General features: G+C 41.6%; 1 protein-coding gene across 1 annotated transcript; it reads left to right on the top strand.

Annotated features, from left to right (window-relative positions):
* Positions 1-1,040: 1,040 nt before the first annotated feature.
* mtmr12 (myotubularin related protein 12) lies at positions 1,041-23,869 on the top strand. The gene is made up of 16 exons (XM_061261886.1): positions 1,041-1,170; positions 4,122-4,182; positions 5,363-5,499; positions 7,533-7,605; positions 8,279-8,415; positions 8,539-8,632; positions 10,259-10,382; positions 10,794-10,869; positions 11,913-12,019; positions 14,070-14,194; positions 14,543-14,621; positions 14,714-14,784; positions 15,623-15,792; positions 16,859-17,035; positions 18,231-18,389; positions 19,043-23,869. Exons 1-16 carry the CDS (start codon positions 1,102-1,104, stop codon positions 19,607-19,609), a joined length of 2,226 nt encoding a protein of 741 aa, XP_061117870.1. The 5' UTR covers positions 1,041-1,101; the 3' UTR covers positions 19,610-23,869.
* The last annotated feature ends 935 nt before the right edge of the window (positions 23,870-24,804 follow it).

Raw genomic sequence — 24,804 nt, 5'->3', positions numbered from 1 at the left:
TTAAAGTACAAGTTGTGACTGTACCATATATTATTAAACATTGTTACATAGTTCATGTTTACTCTGCCAGAATTGTACAAATAAAGGAATGTAACGGACAAGTGAGGAATCTTCTAGCGTTTTTTGATGTTTCATGGTCTCAACGCGAAGTACATTCCAGTTGATTAAAACCCCTAACTTGCAGAAGCTCTTCTGCAGGAAGGGCGCATCGTGGGCTTCCACAGTCACTCCGGGACATCCGGCGACACTGTCCAGGATACCAGGAGGAAAGGAAATGTGTGCGACGATTAAATTGTGGATGCACAGGCATTTTCCTTTCCAGGGGCTTCCCACACGTCCTGTTCATGTCCCTCAAGAGGTGACGCGGTGGTTAGAAAAACAATGCCCACAATTGGGCTGCATGGTTGATAGCCCTTGCTCTTTACAGTTGTCAGTAAAAACAGAAGTGATACCAATGAGAGGAGCATGGACCATGTTGTGCCAATACCATAAACCATTTTTATTTTATGAATTAGTCGTGCTGAGCGTCTGCTAAATGCCTGTAATGTACTGTATTGCGAAGTTAATTTATTAAAATGCAGCAGAAACTTATTTTGAGAGAAATATAATATCTCCCATGATTTTGGATATAGTGGTAAATCTTAAAGTAACTAATTTGTCATTTTTCTTGCGTATATTGAGTATGCGTCTGATCCATTTTCAGTTGGGAGTATTTCCTGTCCAGAGGCTGGACTATTTGTTAATGTGACTGGCTAAAACAAAGGGGGTGGGATTTATATGCCTCCTGCTAGGAAGTGCTACCCATATTTCGCGTTACTTCAATGACGCTTATTGCTGGACGCCTTTCAGGGTGAACAAAATTGGCCCTGCCTACTTTACGAATAGAAAGTAAAGGATTGGAGGAAGATCACCGAATAGACCGTTATTTTACCCAATTGAATCGCGCTAATCAGAACTTCATTTATAGCAAAATGGAGAGTTCGTAACACCAGCCAATATGATTGCGGAAGGGGCGCGGTTAGCTGTCAAAGCTGGTTCATCCTGAGCTTCCTCAGGATTTCCACCTGGTTGGACAGGACCGATTTAACGAAACTTGGCGAAATGTTGAACTTGGGTAGCGCGGCTGGAAAATCTGCGAAGGCATCGTTTGTGTCTTATGTGACGCCTGAGGTACAGTATGTGTTTAATTTTGTGTCGTGTCGTTTGGCAAGTGTCGTCGGTAGGTTTTTCTGTAGATGCAATTATAAGATAAAGGAAAATGCAAAGACGCAATAACATACAGTTGGCTAAAGTTATTTAGCAACTACCTTAAGTTGTTTACATGCCCTGGGTCGGGTTAAGATATTGTGCCAAACAATAATTTTGTTTAGGATAAATGGCTAAAAGAACATGGACAGGTTGTAACTTGGTATACATTTCAGCAGATCACCATTGGCACATAGTAGCAAGTTGCCTAAGTTAGCAGGAAAATTAACGGTAGGCTATATACACATGGCTAAATAGTGCGTTTCTATACAGTGCTTTCGGTGTTTTTAAGCAATTGTGGAAATATCTAATTGTATAGGTACTTAGCTATCCATTTCAACCTGTATCGGCTATTGTCTTTAGAGATCATGTAGGCTACTGGTTGAATAAGCTTCTAAACATATATTGCCACACAGCTAACTATGTCATGGATCCATGCAGAATGCACTGTGGTTATGAAATGAATAAAAAACCAAATTATTTTTTTGGTCTGTAGAAATGCAACTTGTGTTTTTAAAGAATCTGGAGCCAGACTTCTGTGTAAATATACATCCTCCTCAACCTTACACGTTTATACTTGAATTGTGGAATAGCGGGGCTGGCCCCGTGATCTGGGACGTGAAGGTAATGTGGGGATATTCCGAAGTGACGTTGGAACACAGTATGAAACGCTGTTTCCCGAGGCAAAATAATATGAAATTTTTTTGAGTTGTCATTTTATGTTCCGTTCCGCTTTCTATGGGGAAGGCAGGTGGATGGCATTGATGCTCCAATAAAGTATCATGAATATGCAAAATCCGACGCTCTGGCTTTAAAACACGTATATCACTGTTCACTTCTGGAAAATGTTATGAGAAGGGTTTTCTTTTAGTGTGGGTTATGCCTGGTCAGTCCACTCCTGACGTTCCCACAAGAACTTGTCCCTTGGAGAAGGTGGTAACATTAAATAAGTTAATTAGCATACGATTGAACACAATTCGGCTACATGGAATGTGTGTGCCTGCTCTTGTTTGATATTGTTACATATGTGTGGTGTATTTCAAATGCTTTCATTTTAGAATATTTGTATTTGATAATTGTGTTGTGTGAGAATAAGATCACATCTGCAGTGGTTAAATCCCTAAGAAGCTAGAAGCCACTGCGGACAAATATGTGAACTCTGTTTCTCTGGGAAAGAACACAGGAAATGCATTTGTGAGGGTCAAAATGTAGTTTACTGTACTTGGACACAAAGACACTGACATCGCAAATACAGCAGCGGAAATAATATACCCATGCACTCTGACTTGGAAAGACTAGCTTTTGAAAATTGCAAGGAAGATAATTACAGAATGTGTAGTTGAGTAAGAAATTCTGACATTGTAATATTTTGTGGAGAGTGGGTCATGGATGGCACTTAGACTTATTTCAGTTGATTTGACAATTTGGCTTTCAAATTGTTGACCCGCAAGCACTGTAGTTCATTCAGTGAATTAACTCCATACGCCACCAGTGAGGCAGAGAGGTTCTGTAGTGCCCTTTATGAAAAAGACTGTGAGCTAAAACACAGTACACTCCTCCAATGGCCTGCAACTTATTTTTCATTTATATTCACCATCTCTGTAATGTCTCTGTATACCCGGGGAAGTGAAGGTTAAAAAGTGACTAGCTAGGCATTTAAATGTCTAAGACACTTATTCTTGTGTCTGATGAACTGAAATAATTCTCACCCTGAGCACAAATTGAAAAAGAGGTTTAATTAAGCGGCAGTCTTGTGGGAAATAGTAGCAGATCTAAAAATAGCCCTTCTCTGAACTGCCAGTTTCACGCACAATCTCTAGCACTGATGGTATTAATTATCACGTCTGCCAGGCAAGCCACATTTTATAATAAGGTAGTGAGATGTCATCCTTATGAACCTGTGAACATTCCTCCTATACTACATGCCTGTGTTCTGAATATCCGCCTGTTAGTTATGCAAATGGGAGTCTTGCATCTTGTGTGTGTAGACAAAGACTGAGTAAGGCATTCTCTTTGTTGTGAAGATAAGAAAATACATGCATTTTTAAAACCTCTCTTCCTTGGAGACTGAGCATGTCCACCTTGATTGCATTCAGCAGGACACAGTTGGCAGTGATGGGTGATGTGCAGTTTGACTATCACTTTACCAAGAAATGTATCTAAAGTGAATGGCCATTTTATTTAACTCGGTTCTGTGGGTTATAACCACAATAACATTAGCATTTACATTACATTTTAGTCATTTGGCAGACGCTTTTAATCCAGAAAGACTTACAAGTGGCAGATGTCTTGTTTTATAGAGCAGATGTCTTGTTTTATTTCCCAAAACATGTGGTTTTACAAAATTGAGTTTTTATGTTAATGTTAAGGTTTGAAATGCCAAATTCCACTTGCCACAGATTTGTCATTGGAGAGAAAGCGAGAGATGGGAGGGAGATAAAGAGAGAATGTAAACACATGCAATCTAATCACATTGTGTTCTCATCTAACATATTCTGCTATCAGTTTCCCTTATTTAACCCGTTATGGACTAAGGCACTCTATAAAGCATAGAACCCATAGAAAGGCCTAGGAAACACAATGCATTTCAGCAGTCATGTGTCTTGAAAAACGGTCATGTGATCAAATACAACGCGCAGGTCACATCCGTTTGTTAAGGGAGGTGTAACGCGTAGGTCACATCCGTTTGTTAAGGGAGATGTAATGCACAGGTCACATCCGTTTGTTAAGGGAGATGTAATGCACAGGTCACATCCATTTGTTAAGGGATGTGTAACATGCAGGTTGCACCCATAAGCGGTTAAGGAGACAGACATTTTGAAACGTTTCAGTTCGTTGTTTTTCTGTACTATAATTAGACTTCATGTCTCTTTTAGGAAATTAAAATAACTGAGAAAGAAACTTCCAGAAAAGAGAAACACCCAGACTTGTTGCCAGGTATGTTTATGTCTGTTACTTTCTTCAACATGTTTCTTATTAAATATTAGCTGAATATTCAAACCTCATACACCTGATGCAACCTTGTGAGATTGTCATAGTCCACTATGAATACAGTGTAACAGGCAATGCAGAATAATTGGTCATGGCTTTATGTTCTGAAAATATGCAAGAATGTAGGCATACACAATAACTTCTTAAAATATTGCTTTTGCAATTAGCTGAAATTCAATGATGATGTTTAGTGTTTTCCAAATTGAAGGTGTGTGCTATTAGCATTACTTGCACTTACAGTGTTTGTTTTTCAGGCCAGCAGAAGAACATCTTTCTGTCTTTTTACACTTTTATACATTTATATTAATCTCATGTGCATTGGCGCTGTAGAGTAGAGCACATACTTATTTGTGCTGCCGCACAAGTGAGAATTGAGAATTGAGGGTGAGAATTCCCATAGTTGCATGTTCATTCTTAAAGCATGTGAAGAATTAGCATTGTGCAAGTTCAGTCTGATAAAGACAACACTTCCCACCCTGCCCCAGAAAGCACCAGCTGCATTATTTCAATCTGTTTTCTAGGTATTACTCCATTGATCTGGAATTCAATAATAAATAAATATCCTACTGAAGAGAGAAACACCCATTCACTCATACAGACCCTGTGGTCAAGTGTTCATGCGCATCATTTTTGTTTTAAAAAGTGCAATTTGAATGGTGATGGATAATAATCTATGTACTATTTTAAAGTATAGAGGCACCTGCAAATGGGACATTGAAAAGTAATTTGTTTTTTCTCTGATAACTGTTGAGCAAGGGGTCACCAACTCTGGGTCGCTGTAGTGAAAATCTGCAGGAAAGTAGATCTCCAGGAACAGGTGTCCCCTGCTGTAGAGTGTAGGGCAGGGGTAGGCAGTCCTGATCCTTGAGTGCCAGAGTTTGGTTGTTTGCCATGGCTTTTGCTCCATCCAAACCCATAACCACATCACTGCTTTCATTTTAATTAATCAGGTTTAATGAATGCAGGAGACCATGTGCTGGAGTATTCAGAATATTCAGCCTCAGACTTTTAATCATCCATCTCGATCACCAGACTCACTGTCCCTCCAGGACCAGGGCTGCCTACCCTTGGTGTAGGGTGCTGTCACTGTAATTCTGCCCTGTGCTTGTTATACCACCCCCTGCAGGCGAGGTGGTGTTCTGCAGCGCCAACCCCATCGTGAAGTACACGCAGGATGAGCTTTCTCAGCGAGGCGTGTTCGGGACGCTGGTTTGCACCAACTTCCGCATCTCTTTCGTCAGTGACGAAGACCCAGCGGAGGAGGTGAGGAAGTGCCCAAAAACCATGTTACTCCACCGCAGAGTGAATCCTCTTCCTCTACTGCTGTGTGTGCTCTTCAGTTGTCACTGTCATGACCAGACCTGGGTCAAATACTTATTGAGCTTGTCTGGTGTATTGGAACCTATGAAATACTCTCAAAAGGAGTGGTTTTGACCCCAGTGGTTTTGGCTGTCCGTTAACACAGAGAATGCCGGAATGAGCAGTTGCATGCCAACTACACCTTAGGCAAATTTTCATTGGCTGTAAAAATGAATAAATAAAATGATTGCATTCCATTCTAATGAGTGGAATCTTCTGCATTCTTTCCTGCTGTTGTCACGGTGCATTTTCTCGCTTGGGCAAGTTTCTTGGATTGACTTCTGTTCGAGCTCAGGCCATCTCAAAATGTCACATCTCTATGGTGTGGAAACGCTGCAGAAAACCGTGGCTGTGGGAAATGTATTTGCCGCAGGTCTGCTCTAGTTTTTGTGTTTGAGTGCACTGACTGCAGGCTCTGCTGTCGATGTCCCCTCCGCAGCACGCTCTAAGGAGGAAGCTTCCCAGCAGACCACTTTCACTCATGCACTTCTGTACGGCCTGAGTTTGAGGAACTGGAGCGGAGATACTAAACTCAAAAGTGTGTGGTCGTGAGGCTAAAGTATCGCACTGAAATCCTCCTGTTATGAGAGCGTAGCATCAGCACATGGTTACATAATGACTGTTTTATTTTGCTGGAGTACAGAGCAAAAACAACAAAAAAATACTTATGGATTTTATTGTATATAATGCACTCATAAAGAAAAGAATAAGAGATGAGCATTGGTTTCTGCATGCATGCCGAGGTTGTCTGGAAGATGTGTCTGATAGCTTTCTGAATAAATCAACAGGAGTGGAAAAATCTGAGAGAGAAGGACAGATTACAGCGATGGAGTCCTTTATCAGCTGCTGCTATGGCAGTGCAGGCCGGCTGGCTATAAGGGTGTGAATACATTCCTCACATGAATGGGCGTATGGCCCTGTCCACTGAGACCACATTTATTTCAGCTGTGATGTTATTGGTGGTGGTTTGGCAGTGGCTGTTCGTAGAGCCGGCCAGTCCATTATGCCTTATAGGCCATTACCTCACGCCCTGGCTGGGTTAAGGGGTGGTGTTTCTTTATTTATAATTTTTATTAGTTAGGTATATGACTGGGTCCTGGAAGCCTGGTGTAGCCACCATAAGATCCATATGCAGCACTTGGGCCCTTGAGCAAGGCCCTTAACCCTGCATTGCTCCAGGGGGGGATTGTCCCCTGCCTAGTCTAATGCACTGTAAGTCCCTTTGGATAAAATAATTAGCAAAATAACTGTAATGCAGTGGGTCCCACAGACGAATTGGTGAGCCCTGCCTGGTTGTTGACATTGACAAACATGGTTTTGATATGGTTTAATTTCAGCACACAGGATGTGGCCACATAAGTCAGTGGTCTGTACTGTGCTGCCTTCTGGGTAAGATGTGTGGCGTGTTGAAATCGTTTAGCGGCATCATACCCAACTTCTGTCTTTGGGCACTGGCTATGTTCTGTCACGTTTTCTGAGGTATCGGTTTTAATGAAGCGGACCTGCCAAATGTCTACAAGGCATACTAGTCTATGGCAGAAGGGAGTACGCTGATCTATCAAGTACTGAGAAAAGTGTGCCTGCTTGGAATGTTTCTGGGGGTTTTCTCGATAATGAAGAATGTTTTTGTTGTTTTTAGGATTGTGCTCATTAGGCTGACCTCCTTTCCTAGGACGATGTCATCCAACATTAGGATCAAGATCTTTTCCTTTTCAATATGCTAACGGTCTCTGGAATTCTCTCTCATACAAAAACAAAACGCAATGTCATTTGCTCCAGAGTCTGTTGAGGAATTCCTGGCACTTCTTATTTGTCCATTACAGCTCACTGTTTTCAGGACTGAATATTACATAAAAGCAAAATTAAAAACATTGTTCCCTGGTGTGCCCTGGACAGGTATTGTTGTCAGTTCAGTGTAACTTTGCTCTTTGTTTCAGGCTCAGCTCTTCAGGAATAAGCTGTATGGAGAGAATGACATCCCTCTGACATGTGTGGATCACATCTACGGAGGTAAAGCTCAATCAAATCAACATTCACAGATTTTGGTATCGCTGAATGAGATCCACGTCCACTGACGCTGACATCACTCACTGATGTTCACCTAGTGTATTAAACTGACACATTTTTACATTAGTATAGCTCAGGGCTACTGAACTCCAGGTCCTGGGGGCTTCAGTGTCTGCAGGTATTTGCTCCAGCCATATGCTACATCTCCTGAGTTCACTAATCACCTTACTTCCTGAACCAAGCAGTAAAGGTGGTGTGGTACGTGGCAGATGCCTGCAGACACTGCGGCCTGCTGGATGTGGAGTTGAGTAGCCCTGGTTTAGCGGGGTTAAACACTCCTGATGAACACATGACTGTGCTCGCTCAATCCTCACTGATGACTGCAGCAGGCTGTCATTAGTGAATCGGTGGTGAATGGCAGAAATGACTTAAACTGGAGAACTGAGGAAAATGATCCACTGTACAGTATGAAGCCTAACCTCGCCGAGGGGGATATGTGCTGTGTTCTCCAGGCTATACCAGGGTGTGTGTGTGTGTGTGTGTGTGTGTGTGTTCCTTCTCCAGGCTATAACGGTGTGTGTGTGTGTGTGTGTGTGTGTGTGTGTGTGTTATTCAGGCTATAACAGGGTGTGTGTGTGTGTTCTCCAGGCTATGACAGGGTGTGTGTGTTCTCCAGGTTATGACGAGAAGAAGAAGCTGATCACCGGAGGACTGTTTCGGAATAAGAACCCCTCCAAGATCATTATTCACTGTAAAGACCTGCGGGTCTTCCAATTCTCTCTGACGTACGCTAAAGAAGAGGAGGCTAAGAAGGTAAACTGCTGAGCTGGTGCAGGAAGAGCATTCTCCGACTGTGAGCTGGACTTACAGTGCGGTTATTCTAGTGCAGTGAATGAGTCCTCAGTGCCATACTGTTTGTGGTTCTTTCTCACACAGATCTTCCAGGGCATTGTCCACCACAGCCTGGAGCCTAAGTCACTGAAATGCGTCTTTGCCTTTTCCTACTGTGAGAAAGCTGCACCAGCTCCCGGTAAGGGATGAAAAAAACCAAGAAGGACAAGATTATTTGATATTGGATTGGGCTGCGACGTCTTGTTTGTAAGCCTGTACTGTCAGTGCAGCAGCCTCTTTCACTCTGGTGCAGACAAACACGCGTGTGCTCTAACACATGCAGAGCCAACTGCTGTGTCTGTTCACCCAGACGTCTAACAGCATCTAACAGTCGTTTCAGACCTGGGGCAAATACGCAGTCGTTTTGGATTCAATTACTTTTCCGTTCTCTATTGATCTGCCTGTTACATTTGAGCCAACCAAGAAGAAGGCATGGTTTGCACATATTCAGAGTATTCCACAGGTTCCAATACACCAGTACAAGCTCAAGTAAAGCATAGAAAAGTATGAATGCAAAATGGTTATGTATTTGACCCTGGTCTGGTTGAGATGTAGGAGCACAGTACTGCATTTATGCAGCTGGTGTAGACAGACAGCTAAAGGACGTCCCTCTGCACAATGGTGGCACTGTGGCCAGTTACACACCCCGCTGTAGGGCTGCCAGTCACAGTCAGCTGTGGTGCAGACAAGATACGATTCAGAGGGGCATTGCCACACGATAAGAACATACTTTACCTGGCTACACTGCCTGGCTACACTGCCAAACAGCCCACCTCTGCTGAACCATATACATTACATTACGGTTATTTAGTTGATGCTTTTATCCAAAGCGACTTACAGATGATTAGACTAAGGATGGTGCTTTTATCCAAAGCGACTTACAGATGATTAGACTAAGCAGGGGACAATTCCCCCTGGGGCAATGTGGGATTAAGGGCCTTGCTCAAAGGCCCAACAGCGGCACTGATCTTATTGTGGCTACTCCGGGGCTTGAACCACCAACCTTCCGGGGTCCCAGGCATGTACCTTAGATACTAGACTACAGGCTGCCCATATACTGTATCTCAGCACAAGAAATACCACTGTAAAGTATGTTTCTGTTATATATATTTCAGTCTGGTTCAGCACTGCGTGTAAAGTACCACTGCTGTTAGATTTCAGAGAAGGTGCTGAATAATAATAAGGTCTGGTGTGGAGCAGTTTGGAGCTGTCAGTCTGACAGGACTGAGCAGCCCCTGAGTTGAGGTTTAGTTTTCGCCCGTGAGCGAATTCCATTCTGTAGCAGTTGGCGAGCTGGACAAACTTCACGGCAAGCTGGGCGTCATGGCGACACCAAGTGTGGGACTGTTTCACATTCCCTTTGCCGGGTCTCGACAGCCGTTAGTCTGGCGGGGGAACAGCGAGCCGTGGTCTCCTGAGAATCATTCCACAGTTTTTTCAGTCCTACACAGACGCTGAGTCTTTATGCTGAGTGAGTGCTTGGATTAGCATTTTAACTGCACAACACTAAGGTGATCTCACTGATGATTGCAGTTGTTGTACACACAATATTTTAGCCCAGAGACAATGCATTTGTGCGTCGATATGCAAAGCAGGGGGAGATAATGGCTCTTTGTTTCTACAGAATGCTTGTCGTAATGGCCCACTGGGATTCATGGTTAATCAATTCTAATTATATTCCCTTGGCTAAATGGACTGACTGACTTCATGGGAAGGTTTAGAACGGCTGAAACTGAAAGGTGTTCCTCGTCTTTGTTAATTACAGAGGTACAGAAGATGCACAGAACAGTCATGTTCGACACTGTGGAGGACTGGACCCAGGAAATGAAACGAACCAAAGGGAACTGCAAAGTCGTCTCGGCCAATGAGAACTTCAGCCTTTCTCCAACGTGCGTTCATTTAGAAAGATGATTCTTCAAGGTCTTCACTGTTAAAATGCCCAATATATTGCATCTGCATCTGCATGTGCACTGTGAACTGTTTGAAATCTGCTTATCAATTTGACACTATGACCTTTATGTAGAGTTAAAATGTTTCAGAATGGAATGGCTTAGTCACATAATCAACATAATCAAAAGTGACATTTGCAAGTCAAGGAACATTAGACTATTTCAGATTTTTGATTGAGCAATGCATGAAAAATATGATAATTTAATGAAGAACTGCTCCATATTGGATTCCTTCTTTCTTTCTACCCCTTCAGTCTATACTGGGAATGATATATAAAATGAATGGTACTTATTGTGAAAGGCTGTAGTTTAAATGTCAACAGTGTTTCCTTGTGTCTTCTTTTCTCAAAGGTTACCACAGTTTTTCATCGTTCCCACAGCTGTTTTAGACGAGGATTTCACAAAATTCCAAGGAAAAGGAGTACCTGTAGGTATTTTTGCAAGGAGTTTGTCATTGTTGTATCCTAGGTTATACATTTCACTGTAGCTCACACCAAAATGAGAACTCCAAATCTCTGCCCAGCTGAAATCTTATCTACGCAAGCACCAGTAACCCCATTCAGGTGTTGACTGGGGAAGAATTCAGTGTCCATATTTTTAATCCGAGTCTGTTGCAGTCTTTGGACTGTTTCTTTAGCCCTGTATACAGGTTAGTCAGTATTCGGTACTGTACATGTAGTTTGTGTAAAAGCCCATAGGAATTTCACATCTTCCCTTAGATACACAACCGAGAATTAATGATGAACTTCAATTACGTTTTAACAAGCTGTTGATGTGAATCATTAATTCTTTATGCACGTTTGCTAGTTTACATTACTTCTCCTGTGCTGAGAGCTACTGTTCACAGCTCATTTTACTGCAAGCAGCTAATGTAGCAGCAGAATCCAGCCTCACATTTCAGTTTTCATTATTCAAGAGATCACTTCTCTTGATTGCTGCTTAACAGGGTGGATATGTTTGTCAGAGGTGGTTCATTCCCCAAATGTGTAATTTCCGATTTTGTGTAAAATGGTGATCATGCATCTCTTCAGCATGTGTACTGTACTCAACTGTATTCTACTGGACACATTTACACATAAAGTAAACAAGTTTTTGTGGAAGGAAATGTGGAACAGGAAATAAGCAATCTGCCAGAATGCTGACCACAGCAGGTTTAAAATGACTTTTTGAGACTACATCCATCCAGTGGCTTCGCTAGTACCCTGCATGGCCTTTAATTACAAGGTTTTAATTAATATTTAAGTGCCTAATATCATTGAAATAGAGGATGGTAATAAGGCCTACCAAATTTTTGCAGAATAGAACAACAGTCTGATTTCACTGTGCATCTTCTTTATAGAGATGCGAGACTGGTTTGTTTAACATATTCCAAAAGGTTCCAATGAGGATAACCGTTGCACTATTGTCACAGCTGTTAGGATCGCTGTACTCTAATGGATTTTGCTGTATCTTTCATTACTATTCCATCAGCTTTGGTGTTGGTCCCATCATAGTGGTTGTGCTCTGTTCAAAATGGCCTCTTTACCATTGGTGCAAGAAGATGGTCTTTCTCAGACGTACAAGATCTACACAGACAGGTATGAATTCCGACCAGCGGTACCACTTCACCTGTCAATACACATATCATGTCAACTTTTGACACACTTGGAGCCAGTTTCACAGACACAGATTGAGCCTAGGCCTGGACTAAATTGAGTTTTTTTTTTTTTTTTTTTTGTATGAAGAAAGAAGACTTTGCTTAATCTGTGTCTATAAAACCGGTCTCTGGAGTTTCATTGTAAAAAGTAAAGATCCAAGCTTGTATACATGCAGTCAAACCCGCTATACAAGCCTGATACTGCCCATATCGGGTTCATTTAGGGTTTGAATGACTTTTTTTTGTTTTATTTCCTGCATTATCCCCCCTCCATAACAATCTATGACTGAATGTTGGTGTTGATACTGCGCCAAGATAAAAATCACGAAGGCCGGTTGAACCACATTTCCCTCTGATTGTTAAAGGAAACATGGCTGTATGAAAAAGCCTGCATGTGCAAACTCCATTCACGTGCCAGCTAAGGATGGACTTTTAACCCCTGGGAAAGCAAAGGTGGCTAGCTCTTCCTGAATGGGTCGGTGGTGAACTCTGCCTTGGGGGTGGTTTATCACCGCTGGTCCTCCTGAATGGGTCGGTGGTGAACTCTGCCTTGGGGGTGGTTTATCACCGCTGGTCCTCCTGAATGGGTCGGTGGTGAGCTCTGCCTTGGGGGCGGTTTATCACCGCTGGTCCTCCTGATTGGGATTTACTGCCGGCGCTGGTGTCACATGGGCAACGACTGTAAATTGTATTGTAAACTGCAGGCACTTTTGGCTGTTGCAGATCTCATAAGCATTCACTTAGCCTTACGATGAAGTTTAATTTCTTTTGCACCCTTAGCAGTGATGGAACAGATGTTCCATTCTGCTGCTGCTGTAGCTTTTTGCTTCCTCCTGCTTGGTACAGTAATGTATGCAAAACTAAATCTAGCACTCGTAACTTACTGTTGTATCAAGCTAGATGTGTCATTTTGTATGAAGCGTATAATTACCCATTTGGTTACATGCACATTTCTTTATTTAGTTTTTTCATGTTCAAACATATGTATCAGTGCAAAATTAAATTTGACCTTGTGCAACTTAGTTAATTAATCCATCCGTGCTTGATAAGAGTAGTCCTCTTGAAGGTGAATTACTGGCAGGCTCAGCTATGGGCCCCACATATTACTGTATGTAGTCTTTAGCCTTATACAGTATGTACTGTACGTTGAGTGTGTGTGTATGTGGTGGTAGCCAAGTCAACCGTTTTGGAAGGCAATTTGTTTGTTGGGATTTCCTGCAGGAAACTGCATGTGACCCTCAGTGTGTGTGTGGGGGGGGGAGCAGAGCAGCAGGCTAACCGGCACTTCTCCTGAAACAGGAAACCAGACACACTGTGCTAGACCAGAGTGCAGGTTTCACAAGACTACAGTTTATGTGTCTGTTCACACTTCTGCACCAAAAATAGTTCTGTATAAACAAGTACTGGAATAACAAGAAACCGTGCTGGATATTTTCTTTGTGATCGACATACGTAGGCAAAAGGAACGTTTGTCCTTGCATCATACACTGGTTGGTCAATTTGGTTATAAATCTATAAAAAGGACATTTAGGTCATGCATTCCACAAGAATATCTGATCTTGGATTTGTCTGCTGGATACTATGGAAACTCATTTTGAAAACGCTCAAATATATGATTATTATTAATAAAATAAAGAATTTAATTTAAATATCAAATCAGTAAATCAACATATGCATTCTGTGGCAATGTTAACTTAATTATATTCAGGGATATTTATTAATTACAAAAAACTTGACCCTATTTTACATTTTAGGTGTAAGCAAAATGAAATTAAAACACTCTGTGGGACCTACCCTGGTGTAAAATCCAGCTATAACATGTTGAAATGACCAGCTACCACCTGTTTCAAAACATAGCTTCAGCTGGGCAAATCATGCCGAGTATGGAGCTTAAAAAACAAGTTTCAGCTGTTTTTTTCTGCAGAGTAATGTTCCCCGTGAAATGAACTCTGGCTCACACCTCCTCCATGTTGGATCTTTCCTCTGGTCAGAATGCTCAACGCTGTGGCTCAGACTCACCTGTACTCGGTGAAGACAGAGGAGCTCTCTGACACTCTCCCCACGATTCAGGACGTCCAGCTGTCCTACAGCCGCTTCAAACAGTTCTTCCTCATCGGTGCGTTGACCTTTTCACCCCTGCTGGGGGACTAGCTAGGGTTTGTGCGCTTTATGAAATGCTGATAAGTATATTTATTTGTACAGGATTTCTTGGCTAAATATTCATTTCATTAATCAGACCGGAACAATATGGTTTTTCAATAGGGCCCAAAAATGTAATGGCCATAACTAAAAATAAGCTTCTATGGTTCACTATAACCGTGTTTCAAATCCCATGAAAAATCACTTGTCATCAGCTTACTGAATTTAATGCCTCTGTAATATTATGTACAGTTGTTTTGCTGTTTCCTCATGACAGCACTGGTGGTGATTGTAGGCAAATTATATTACCATTCTGGTTCTGCAGATAATACTACTGAATTTTGGATGTCAGACATGAAATGGTTCTCTTCACTGGAAAGTTCCGGATGGTTGGACATCATCAGGTTTGCCTATGCACAGTATACAGTGTTTACTACCGTGCAGTTCTGTAGCAATGTTGCATTTCTGATGGTTGCTGATGTTGTAATTCTTGCAGACAATGTCTCCAGAAAGCTGTTGAGGTAGTTGAATGCCTGGAAAAGGAAAACACAAATGTTCTTATAATGGGTGGGTATGAATAACTCTAAATTCTGTTTGTTCTTTTTCCGACAGTTTTGAAGGAAGTATTTTTTATTGATATTGCATTGCCCAATCTCTACTTTGAAAACTCTATTAAGCGTGTACTGTGTAGATTTGTTGACCGAGGTTCCATAAAATCAGTCCAAGGCAAAGTTTCTGGATGTAACAAGCAAGCATTTGTAAATCAGGTTTGCATAATTACATAAACATACTGACGGGAGTAAATTTCAAATTCTGATGGCCTTCCTTAGGGACTTCCCAAATTCAGGCCTGGGGACCCCCTCGCATGCTGGATTTCAATCCAACCAAAATCTAATAAACTGCTCATTGCAATATAGTCTGTAAAGGGGTCTATACAATATTAATCTGATTGATTGACTGAAAGAAAGGTAAAAATGATGACTAGGCTCAATGATTACATCCTGTATGCTAAAAATGTGGTTGTCTGGTTACCGAAGGATAGCACCTGTCTATGCCTGGGGTTCACAACGAGGGCAGATCAGTTTCAGGATTTTGTGCCAACTTCTGCTTAATTATTTAATTAGCTTCTTAAATCAGCTCTGTCATATTTTGGTCTGACATTTGTAAACTTCTAGACACACTTAGAGACTGTGACTATCTTAACTATTTTACTTAAGTATAGGAGTCAACCAGAGTAGTTTATAGAAAACTACAACTAAGCTAAGTGGTTGAAACAAAAAGCAGCACCCCTGCGCTATTAGCAATGAGCTAAAGCTGCAGTCTATGCAAGCCATGCACAACAGCAGTGGATCCACAGCATTATGGGACTGGCCCGTGACCCAGCCTGCTGCTCTGGCTCTTTCAGAGGAGAGCGGCTCAGATCTCTGCTGCGTCATCTCCAGCCTGGTCCAGCTGATGCTCGACCCCCACCTCCGCACCCTGGGGGGCTTCCAGAGCCTGGTGCAGAAGGAGTGGGTCTCCGGGGGCCACAGTTTCCTGGACCGCTGCAACCACCTACACCACAAGGACAGGGAGGTAGGCACCCCCAAAAACACCCTCAGCAACCACGTACACAACACAAGGAGAGGTAGGTCGAGACACCCAAAAAACACTCCAAAACCCTCTGCAACTACCTACACCACAAGGTCAGGGAGGTAGGTCCAAACACCCAAAAAACACTCCTAAACCCTCTGCAACTACCTACACTACGAGGACAGGGAAGTAGGTCCAGACACCCGCCAGAACTCAGACAAACTCCCTGTGGAGACGCCAGAGTGGGCAGGGCCTTCCAAACGGTCTGGTTTTTCCACCCTGGGACAATAAGGCTGTATCTGTGTTTTGATTGGCTTTGCCTGGCTGTATCTGTGTTTTGATTGGCTTTGCCAAGTAGGCCATGGCCCAGTTTCATTTAACAAACTGTAATCACTGTAATCACAGGGAGTGGAAACAGGATTTTGGGTTGGAGCAGCTTGCAGACAGGTTGCTCTTTGAAAAGAATGCCCTGCGCAACAGTTGATCCTCTCTCATTGTGCATTTTTACCTGGGTTTACCTGGGTCTGTGAGAACCCTGAGCCTCACTGGCTGGGATCCACTGTATGTGTCTTTAGTTGTAATTTAGCTATAATTTACTCCAACATAAAGTTTACTGGAAGGTTTAGTCCAATTTAAATCCAAGTAATTTTTACCTTTCCATTCCTACATCCTCCTCCCATTCATGTTCCGTTAAAGTTGATGAACTTCTTTATTAGGACACTGCACTTATTCTGTATTGTGGAAGATATTACTAAAATGTTAAAATGTTCAATCACAAAGCATGAATGGGATGGAGCCATCTTATGCCCACTGTTACAAGGCAAAGAAGAAACACTGACACTTTTATCCAAAGTGGCTTACAGTTGATTAGACTAAGGGGACAATTCCCCCTGGAGCAATGTGGGGATAAGGGTCTTGTTCAAAGGCTCAACAGCTGTGCATATTTTATGACTACACCGGGGTTTTGAACCACCAAACCGTATCCACTAGGCTACAGGCTGTTTTGATTGGTTCAGGTTCAGGGTCATGAGCCGCAGCTTTCCCATCACTGCTGTCCTCTATCCCACAGCTCCAGTCTCCGGTTTTCCTGCTGTTCCTAGAGTGTGTGTGGCAGCTCCTGCAGCAGCACGGACCAGCATTCCAGTTTTCCGAGACCTACCTGACCGTGCTGTCGGACAGCCTCTATGTGCCGATCTTCAGCACCTTCCTCTTCAACTCCCCTCACCATCGAGCGACTATCGGGAAGGTAGGGCTCCAAAAAACTGCCCTTACCATAGGTTCCCCATCACAAAGATAGAGCTCCATAAACTCCCCTTACTATAGAGTCACCTTCTCAAAGATGCAGCTCCATGAACTCCCCTTACCATAGAGTCACATTCTCAACAATAGAGTTCCATAACCTCCCCTTACCATGGAGTCCCCATTGGTAAACCTCCATATGACTGCCCTTACCATAGAGTCTTCATCATAAGGGTACAGCTCCATATAACTGCTCTTACCGTAGAGTTTCCATCTCACAGCTACAGCTCCATATTGAATTTAACTCTCATCACTCAACAGGGGTGTGCAGCTTAGGGATGCCAGCGTGATGCCATCTGATTATTCAAATAATAAACCATGAGAATTACAAATGTAAATTACAAAATGTTTCAAGTGCTCGATAACTATTAAAAAGTGAAGAATATCCACTTATACTCCTTGCTATTAATATTCATGCATTACTCACAAAGAATGCCAAACATCCCTGCAGAAAATGCGTAATTAATTGATTTGGCTCATTTTTCTTTCTGAAAGTATGTTAGAATGCAAGAATCGCTGTTTACACAGAACTAGTTCTGTAAGTAATTTAGTGCCTTGCTCAAAGTAGTGTCCAAACCCATATTTGAACACTGACCTTTGTGAATAGGTGAATTCAGGAGGCGGCCCCTATGCCTTTGAAAGCTTTCAGAAATCACCCCAGTAGTGTGTGTGTTCCTGAGAGGGCAAAATGGCCTGAAAATGTCCTGAACACCAACGACAGTGTGTAGTTCTGGTCTGCCTGCGCTGGCCTGTGTGCACACTGTGCATATAAGCAAAGAAGCGTTTGAGTGTTCAGGTTTGATTTTTATCACAGTAGTGTACTGTACTCAGGCCTGTAACCGGAGCTTCTAGAGAAACCATGGGTGCTGCAGAGGAAGTGAATGAGCTTAAAGTAAACAAAGAACAACTCACTGTAACTGATAACGCTGTGCTTCAGGGCACGATTCTGCGCAGGGAGGTGTGTGAGAACACGGCCCAAGGAAAGCAGTGCAGTGTTTGTGTTTCTGTGTGTGTGTGTCTGGTGTGACACAGACGCCAGTGTTCAGCGAGCATGTCCTCCTCGCACAGTGGGGGGGCCTGTCTCTGACCGATGTTTTCCATGCTCCCATCCCCCTCGCTCACAGCTCTGTTTGTGTTGGCAGGGTGAGTCCCCCCTCGCACAGAGGGGTCCGTTGAGCTGCCCCTCAGTCTGGGAGTGGTCCCTGCAGTTTGAGCGCAAAGCCCAGGACCTCTTCATTAACCCTCTGTACACCGACAAGCCCAAGCACGAGAAGTCACTCAGGAAACCCTACCGGCCAAAGGTACAATCTGTCTTTTCCTCCCAGACAGTGGTGTAAAGACTCAACATGGAATTACAGAATTATGGGTACTAAAACAGACCTGCTGTGAAATATCAAGAGAGCATATACACTCAGTGAGCACTTTATTTGGTATTTATTAGACTCTTGCTGCTGTAGCTTATCCACTTAGATTTGATGTGTTTGATGTGTTGTGTGTTCAGAGATGCTCTTCTGCATACCACTGTTGTAATGTGAGGTTATTTACATTACTGCCACCTTCCTGTCAGCTTTGACCAGTCTGGCCCTTCTCTCCTGACCTCTCTCAGTAAGAGGTGTTTTTGCACGCAGAACTGCTGCTCACTGGATGTTTTCTGTTTTTCACCCCATTCTCTGCAAACTCTAGAGACTGTTGGGATTTTCATGCACAGGAGATCAGCAGTTTCTGAGATACTCAAACCACCCTGTCTGGTACCAACAATCAAAGTCACTTAGATTGTTCTCCATTCTGACATTCGGTCTGAAAAACAGCTGAACCTCTTGACCATATCTGCAGACTTTCATGTGTTTAGTTGCTGCCACAGATATCAGTGATTGACAGCACATAGTGACTCCTCCCCTTTTGGAGTTCTCAAAGCCCCACTCCCTCCTGATTTGTCGATGTGTTTCTCCCTCAGCACCAGAGGCAGCTGTCCCTGCCCAGCACAGCCTTCAAGTCTCCCCAGAAGAAGGGCTTCTTTAAGGAGGAGGCGGACAGCCTGAAGAAGATGCTGCGGGTGAAGAGGATCAGCCGCTGGCTGCACTCTCCAGACTCCGCGCAGGCCTCCACGCGTGAGTTCTACGAGGCGTGGCAGCGCAAGCCGCGGGACTTCCACGGGCTGGTCCTGCCCTGCCTGGACGGGCCCGCCCTGCGCGTCTGGATGCAGCGCTACCTGCGCTGGCTGCACCAGGTCCAGATCTTCGGCGGAGGAGCCGTCGCGGTGATGAGCAAGTTGGCCGAGCTGGCGGGAGAGGTGCAGGAGCTGAGGAGGGAGCTGGAGCGTCAGGCCTGCAGTCCCGGGCCCAACCACCGGAGGGCGACGGCGAGCAGCCGCTCGTCCGTGCGTCTGTCCTCGGCCTTCCCCTTCGCCAGCTCCCGAGCCTGGTCCTCCCGCCCGGCCATCCCCACCAGCCTGCTGCACAGCCTCATGATCTCCGGCAACATGGCCGACCTGGACGACGAGGGGCCCCTGAGCGTGGTCTGAGAATCTGATTAGTTCTCCGTCTGGGGGGGGGATTTCAACCAATCAAAGTCTGAGAATCCTCCACGTTTATTGGCGGTTGGGATTTTAACCAATCACGTCGGGCGTGGGAATTGGCCACGTTCACCAGAAGTCACGGCGCTGGAAAACATACATTTCACTGGTGGTTTTTCGGGGCCAATCATGTTCAGCAGGTGCCATTACAGGTTCACTCATTGGACACTGTATTGTGGATCCATGACTGTCATGCCAATGGCCTTGTGTATTTGAATGGCAACCTAACTTATATGCAATTTATACTCTACTGTACAAAAATGTGGTTTGCACCAAGACCCTTTCAAGAAGCGCTCCACCAAAAATATGACTGTTGTTCTGTATTTTATTCCACCACAAAAATAATTTGTATCAGTTCTGTAAAATTTTCAAATTATTCCAGTACTTCTGTAACACACTGGGTAGATGTGCATGGCCAGTCTTAAACATTTTTATAACTGAAAGATTTGGCCCTTTTCCTAAAGTAAATCTATTAAATGTGTGTTGAATAACCATACAACACCACAGAAAAAGAGTAAGCAATTACTGCAGAGTAGCTAAATATGTATGCTCGATACGAGTGTTTCATAAGGACAAAGAGTGACTTGATGCAAAATTTGAGTGTTCTACTGAGTAGTCTGGGTCATATTTTGGATCAAGGTGCCAGCTAGTATTTATTTTAGGTTTTGTTGAGAATAAAATAAAATAAAATAATCTGTACTTTCACTTGTATATCGGAGGGCACTGAAAAGTGTGTGACTGGATAAATTGTTATTTTAAATTGTGTGTCTGGTGCCACTGGGATAATTTCAACACACTCCGATAAGAAACGTATGAATATTGTATCATGTCTGCAAACCAGTTTAAGTTTAATTTTATATTTAAAGAGGCTATTTACTGTTAAAGTACAGTTGTCTTGTGATATAACTGGTTCTCATGAGACCTGAGTCATATACGTAATTGTTTTGGATTCAAATACTTTTCTGTGCTCAATTGATCTTGCCTGGTGCAATTCAGCCAACCAAGAGGACTAGAAGGTGGGGTTTGTACTTTTAATAGGTTCTAATACACCAGAGTGTAGAACACTATGTAAGATATGTTAATATTATAGCCTTAGAGAGAGCACCAGGGTAATTAGATGGGCAAATATTATATTACTTTTAATATTATATTGTCCTCTGACATCAAAGCCACAGTGATATCCTAATCTTGGTATGCAATCTATGGGCCAGAGTTTGTCATTTAAGAGACAACAGAACCAGGGCAAGGCCCTGCCAGAATTTTCTTTTCTCCCACTTTAAGTTTGACTGCAATCTGTAATATTCAATTTAAATCATTTATTGAGTGTCTATATAGATAATTATTGTTGAAGCTGGACAGTTGAAATCTACACAACTGTTAGAAGCAGTTCCAGATTCAAGCGGAAACCAGCGCAGTGTGATTCAGTTTTATTATATGGACTATGTAGATGGAGATTGTGACTGCCTAGCTTTAGCAATTACGTGTCTACAAATATGGCCTCTGTTGTAAAACAGAGAAGTAAAAAAGTATTTTTTAGAGGTATTCAATAGCTAAGCAGGATTACCTCCTAACACGTTCCTGTTTAGTGTCATTAAAAAGAGACTAAACCCATTAATCTTTTCATGATAATATAATGTTGCTTAGCCCTTTTTTCAACAATATGAGGTCAAATTCATTAGTAAGTACATTGTCGTCTTAGTTCATAAATTAGTATGATTCATTCCAAGTCTGCTTCTTCATTAATTCATTTAATCTTAGGATCTCATATAGAGCTTATTTTGAATTTTTGGTTGATTCCACCAGTTTACTATATATTGATCTATCAAAGAATTCAGAGATTTCATAGTCATTTCAATAGTCATTCTCAATGATAATTATAAAATTAAATCACATACAGTTTATTTTGTTTGTAGGCTAAGTGAGGGGTTCTGCAATACCACTTGTGTTCAGTATTCAGTATTAACAAGGGCATTGATCGAAAAACATATTATACTTAATCATCGCTTCCCCGACAAGTATTTGAATCCAAATCCAAAACAGTGACGTATTTGTCTTGTTCTCACTGGTTATATTCAGGGTTATACTTGTTCGACTGAACCGGGTTGTTCCTTCATGCCTTATCTTTTAAGCTGTCAGGACTGTGCGGTGCTGCCTTTTACACTGAGGGCCAGTGAGGATTACGGTAGAGAGGTATTTACATTTCAAATATGCACACCGCCTGCGATAGCACTGTGGCATTTACACAAACACTTTTAAACATATTTCACATGAGTCTTAGTTTTGCATTTGTGTTCTAAAGAAAAATGTGATGTTATACGAGTCTTTTCATATGTTAATTATGTATAGTTATATTAATTATGGATTTAATTAATGAGTAGTAACAGGTTAAAATGTCTTCTCACCTAAATTTGGATGAATATTGGTTGATTTTTAAGTGTCTGCTCGATGGATAATTATGTTGTACAAGGGGTCGCCTTGGAGGAATGTATCACTAGGCTGTTCAGCATCAGACGTACATATACATTACACAAAGATGTTATTTTATTTGAGACCACAGGTATTTAAGTACTTGCTTTTCCTACTAGTCTATATATAGATATGTATTTCTATAACAATCCTTGAGATGTCGACTGTGTGGACACAATACGCCATAACAGGGATGTCTTGCAGTGTGAAGGTGCATGTGATGTCCAAGTTAAGAAAATAACTTGGTATTTAATAGAGTCATTGATGAATAATATATTGATCAAAATGAATTTAATACTCAATTTCACAGGTGATTAATGGGAATCTAATATCAAATGTGGCTTAACTAAAGGGACAATGTTTAGGAAAATAGACCATGTATTGTGCATTAGGCTGATTTCAGCACCCTCTGCTGGCAGAAAAGGGGAACTGTTGAAAAGGAAAGGAGACCGGAAGAAACACATTTTCCACTGATAAGCTGGATACAAAAATGAAACCAGACAATTTAGGAACCAACATCTGCCCATTATCCAGACACTGTATATATACACACTTGCTCTATCTGGAGTTAAATTAATTTTATTGCACTAAAAATGTAAATGTCAGTAAAACTGTGAGATCAGTGGAAATGCCTTCCTCAGAATTAGGGTGTGGATGAGATGTTTCAAAACAGTCATTAAGGCGCATGTCATTTGTCTGAAAGAAAAATGGTTTATTTGCTCAGGGCAAGCAAAAAAGAGAAAAGCGTGCAAACACAATGACGTACTTCAAACAATCATCATTGCATTTGAGTAATATTTTTGAGTTCAATATTAGATAAAAAAAGAATCATCTAAAAATATAGCATAGACCAACCCCATCATTTGGAATTGTCTGTTTTCATAAGCCAGACTTGATTTATTTCCAAATCATACATTCATACATCACACAGGCGCATCTGCATTAACTGTGGTGTTGTGCAAGACATTTTCAGTGTAGTTTACATGGAGTTGTGTGACTTGATCACATGTGTGTGAGGTGTCTATAGTTTCCCTTACAGCTTCTTTGGTTACCCAATTTGCATCAGTATGAATTTTTAAATTGAAGTCTTGAAAGATCACTTTTTCCACACAGATTTATTCAATGTGATCTGAAATAGTTTCATGAGTTCATAATCATATTCTGTTTTTCATTAAATGTTCTTCGTTTCCCATTATCCTTGCCTGTATTATGCATTAATGCAGTCCTAAAAACCAATGTTAGAATATTGCAGTGCCTACCATAAATATGCAATGTCTTCATGCATATGGCATTATAAACCTCTACATATAATAATATGAGGGGCCTTGTTATTGAGTGTCTTACTCTGTTCTTGTTTAATGCTACCAGATGGAATTTGTTAAACTTTGTAAAACGTGAATATCATTCAAATGAAATAGCCTTAAGCTTATGAGAGCACTGAAACAAATGAGGGTATAAAAGCATTTTTTATTTGTTACTGAGGAAAATATAATTTGGTATATATATTGTTGAACACATTTTTATATTGGCTCTTCTGACAACGAAACACTGAAATTTTGATTTAAATGTCGTCATTGTATACCGTAGCACTGATGCTGATAAACGGTGTCAAATGTAAAAGAAAATACAAAGAAAAAGTGTGGTTTATATTCAAGGTGATGGAAGCAGGTCATTTTTTTTGTTGTCCTACTTCGATCCCTGTTGTTTAATTTGTGTTTTTGGTATTAAATATTGCTTAATTAACTTGGTCTCCATTTGTCAAATGCCTGCCCAGTCACTGCACATCATTACATTTCTCTGTATGGTCTAAAACAGTTCAGACCTTTTTTAGAAAGAAAAAAAACAAATAAAAAAATATTAATTTTGAATAGTGACCAGCCATGGTGGTATGGTAGAGATGAGAGCGGTACAGAAGGGTACAGTTTTTTAATCATGTTTCCTGCTCTAAATATTTTATCATTCAACAGAAAAAGCTTTAGTAAAATACCTGCAAATAGTGGGTTGGCCAGTCGATTCTGTGTAATGTACCTCCATTTTTTTAAGTAAAAAAATATACCCAACATCCTTTATTGGCATCACCTGAAGATAATCATCAAATCTTACTCAAAACGGAATATGACTTTTCTAGTTTCTCAGTCATTAACTAGCATGAGGCAGACTGGGGGAGAAGCCAACAAGCAAGACCCAAACTGCAACCACACCATAAAATCCTACAGGAAAACTTCAATTCTGAGTAGACTGAGTTTACTGAGATTTTAACGAATTATGACATAAAAGTAACTTTTTTCTTTAATCATTAAAAGCTTAAGAATTCTAGAAATTCTGGGATGACTAAAATGCATTTGAATACAACAAGGCTACTGTTGTTAATATGACAATTAAAATAATATGTCTATACTTTAATGGTAAAAAAAGTATGTGTTCAGCCGTAAACCGTAAACAATGTAACTGTAAATGATGTAACAATGTCATAATGCTGAGGCTTTTACTCCAGGCCACATGACCGTCAACCCTCCAGTCACTGACCAACATTAGAACACTTAATTACACCTGACAGTACTACTGCATAGTACCATACTGCTGGCACTATACGCATTGTAACTATTTTTAGGCTTCATGGCTGAATAAAAAATATTTGAAAAATTATTAAATTGGAATCTTTTAAACTGAAAATGTTT

Source organism: Conger conger, chromosome 11 (genome assembly GCF_963514075.1).
Source record: "Conger conger chromosome 11, fConCon1.1, whole genome shotgun sequence".
Taxonomy (NCBI): domain Eukaryota; kingdom Metazoa; phylum Chordata; class Actinopteri; order Anguilliformes; family Congridae; genus Conger; species Conger conger.
This window is presented reverse-complemented; position numbering and strand designations above follow the sequence as displayed.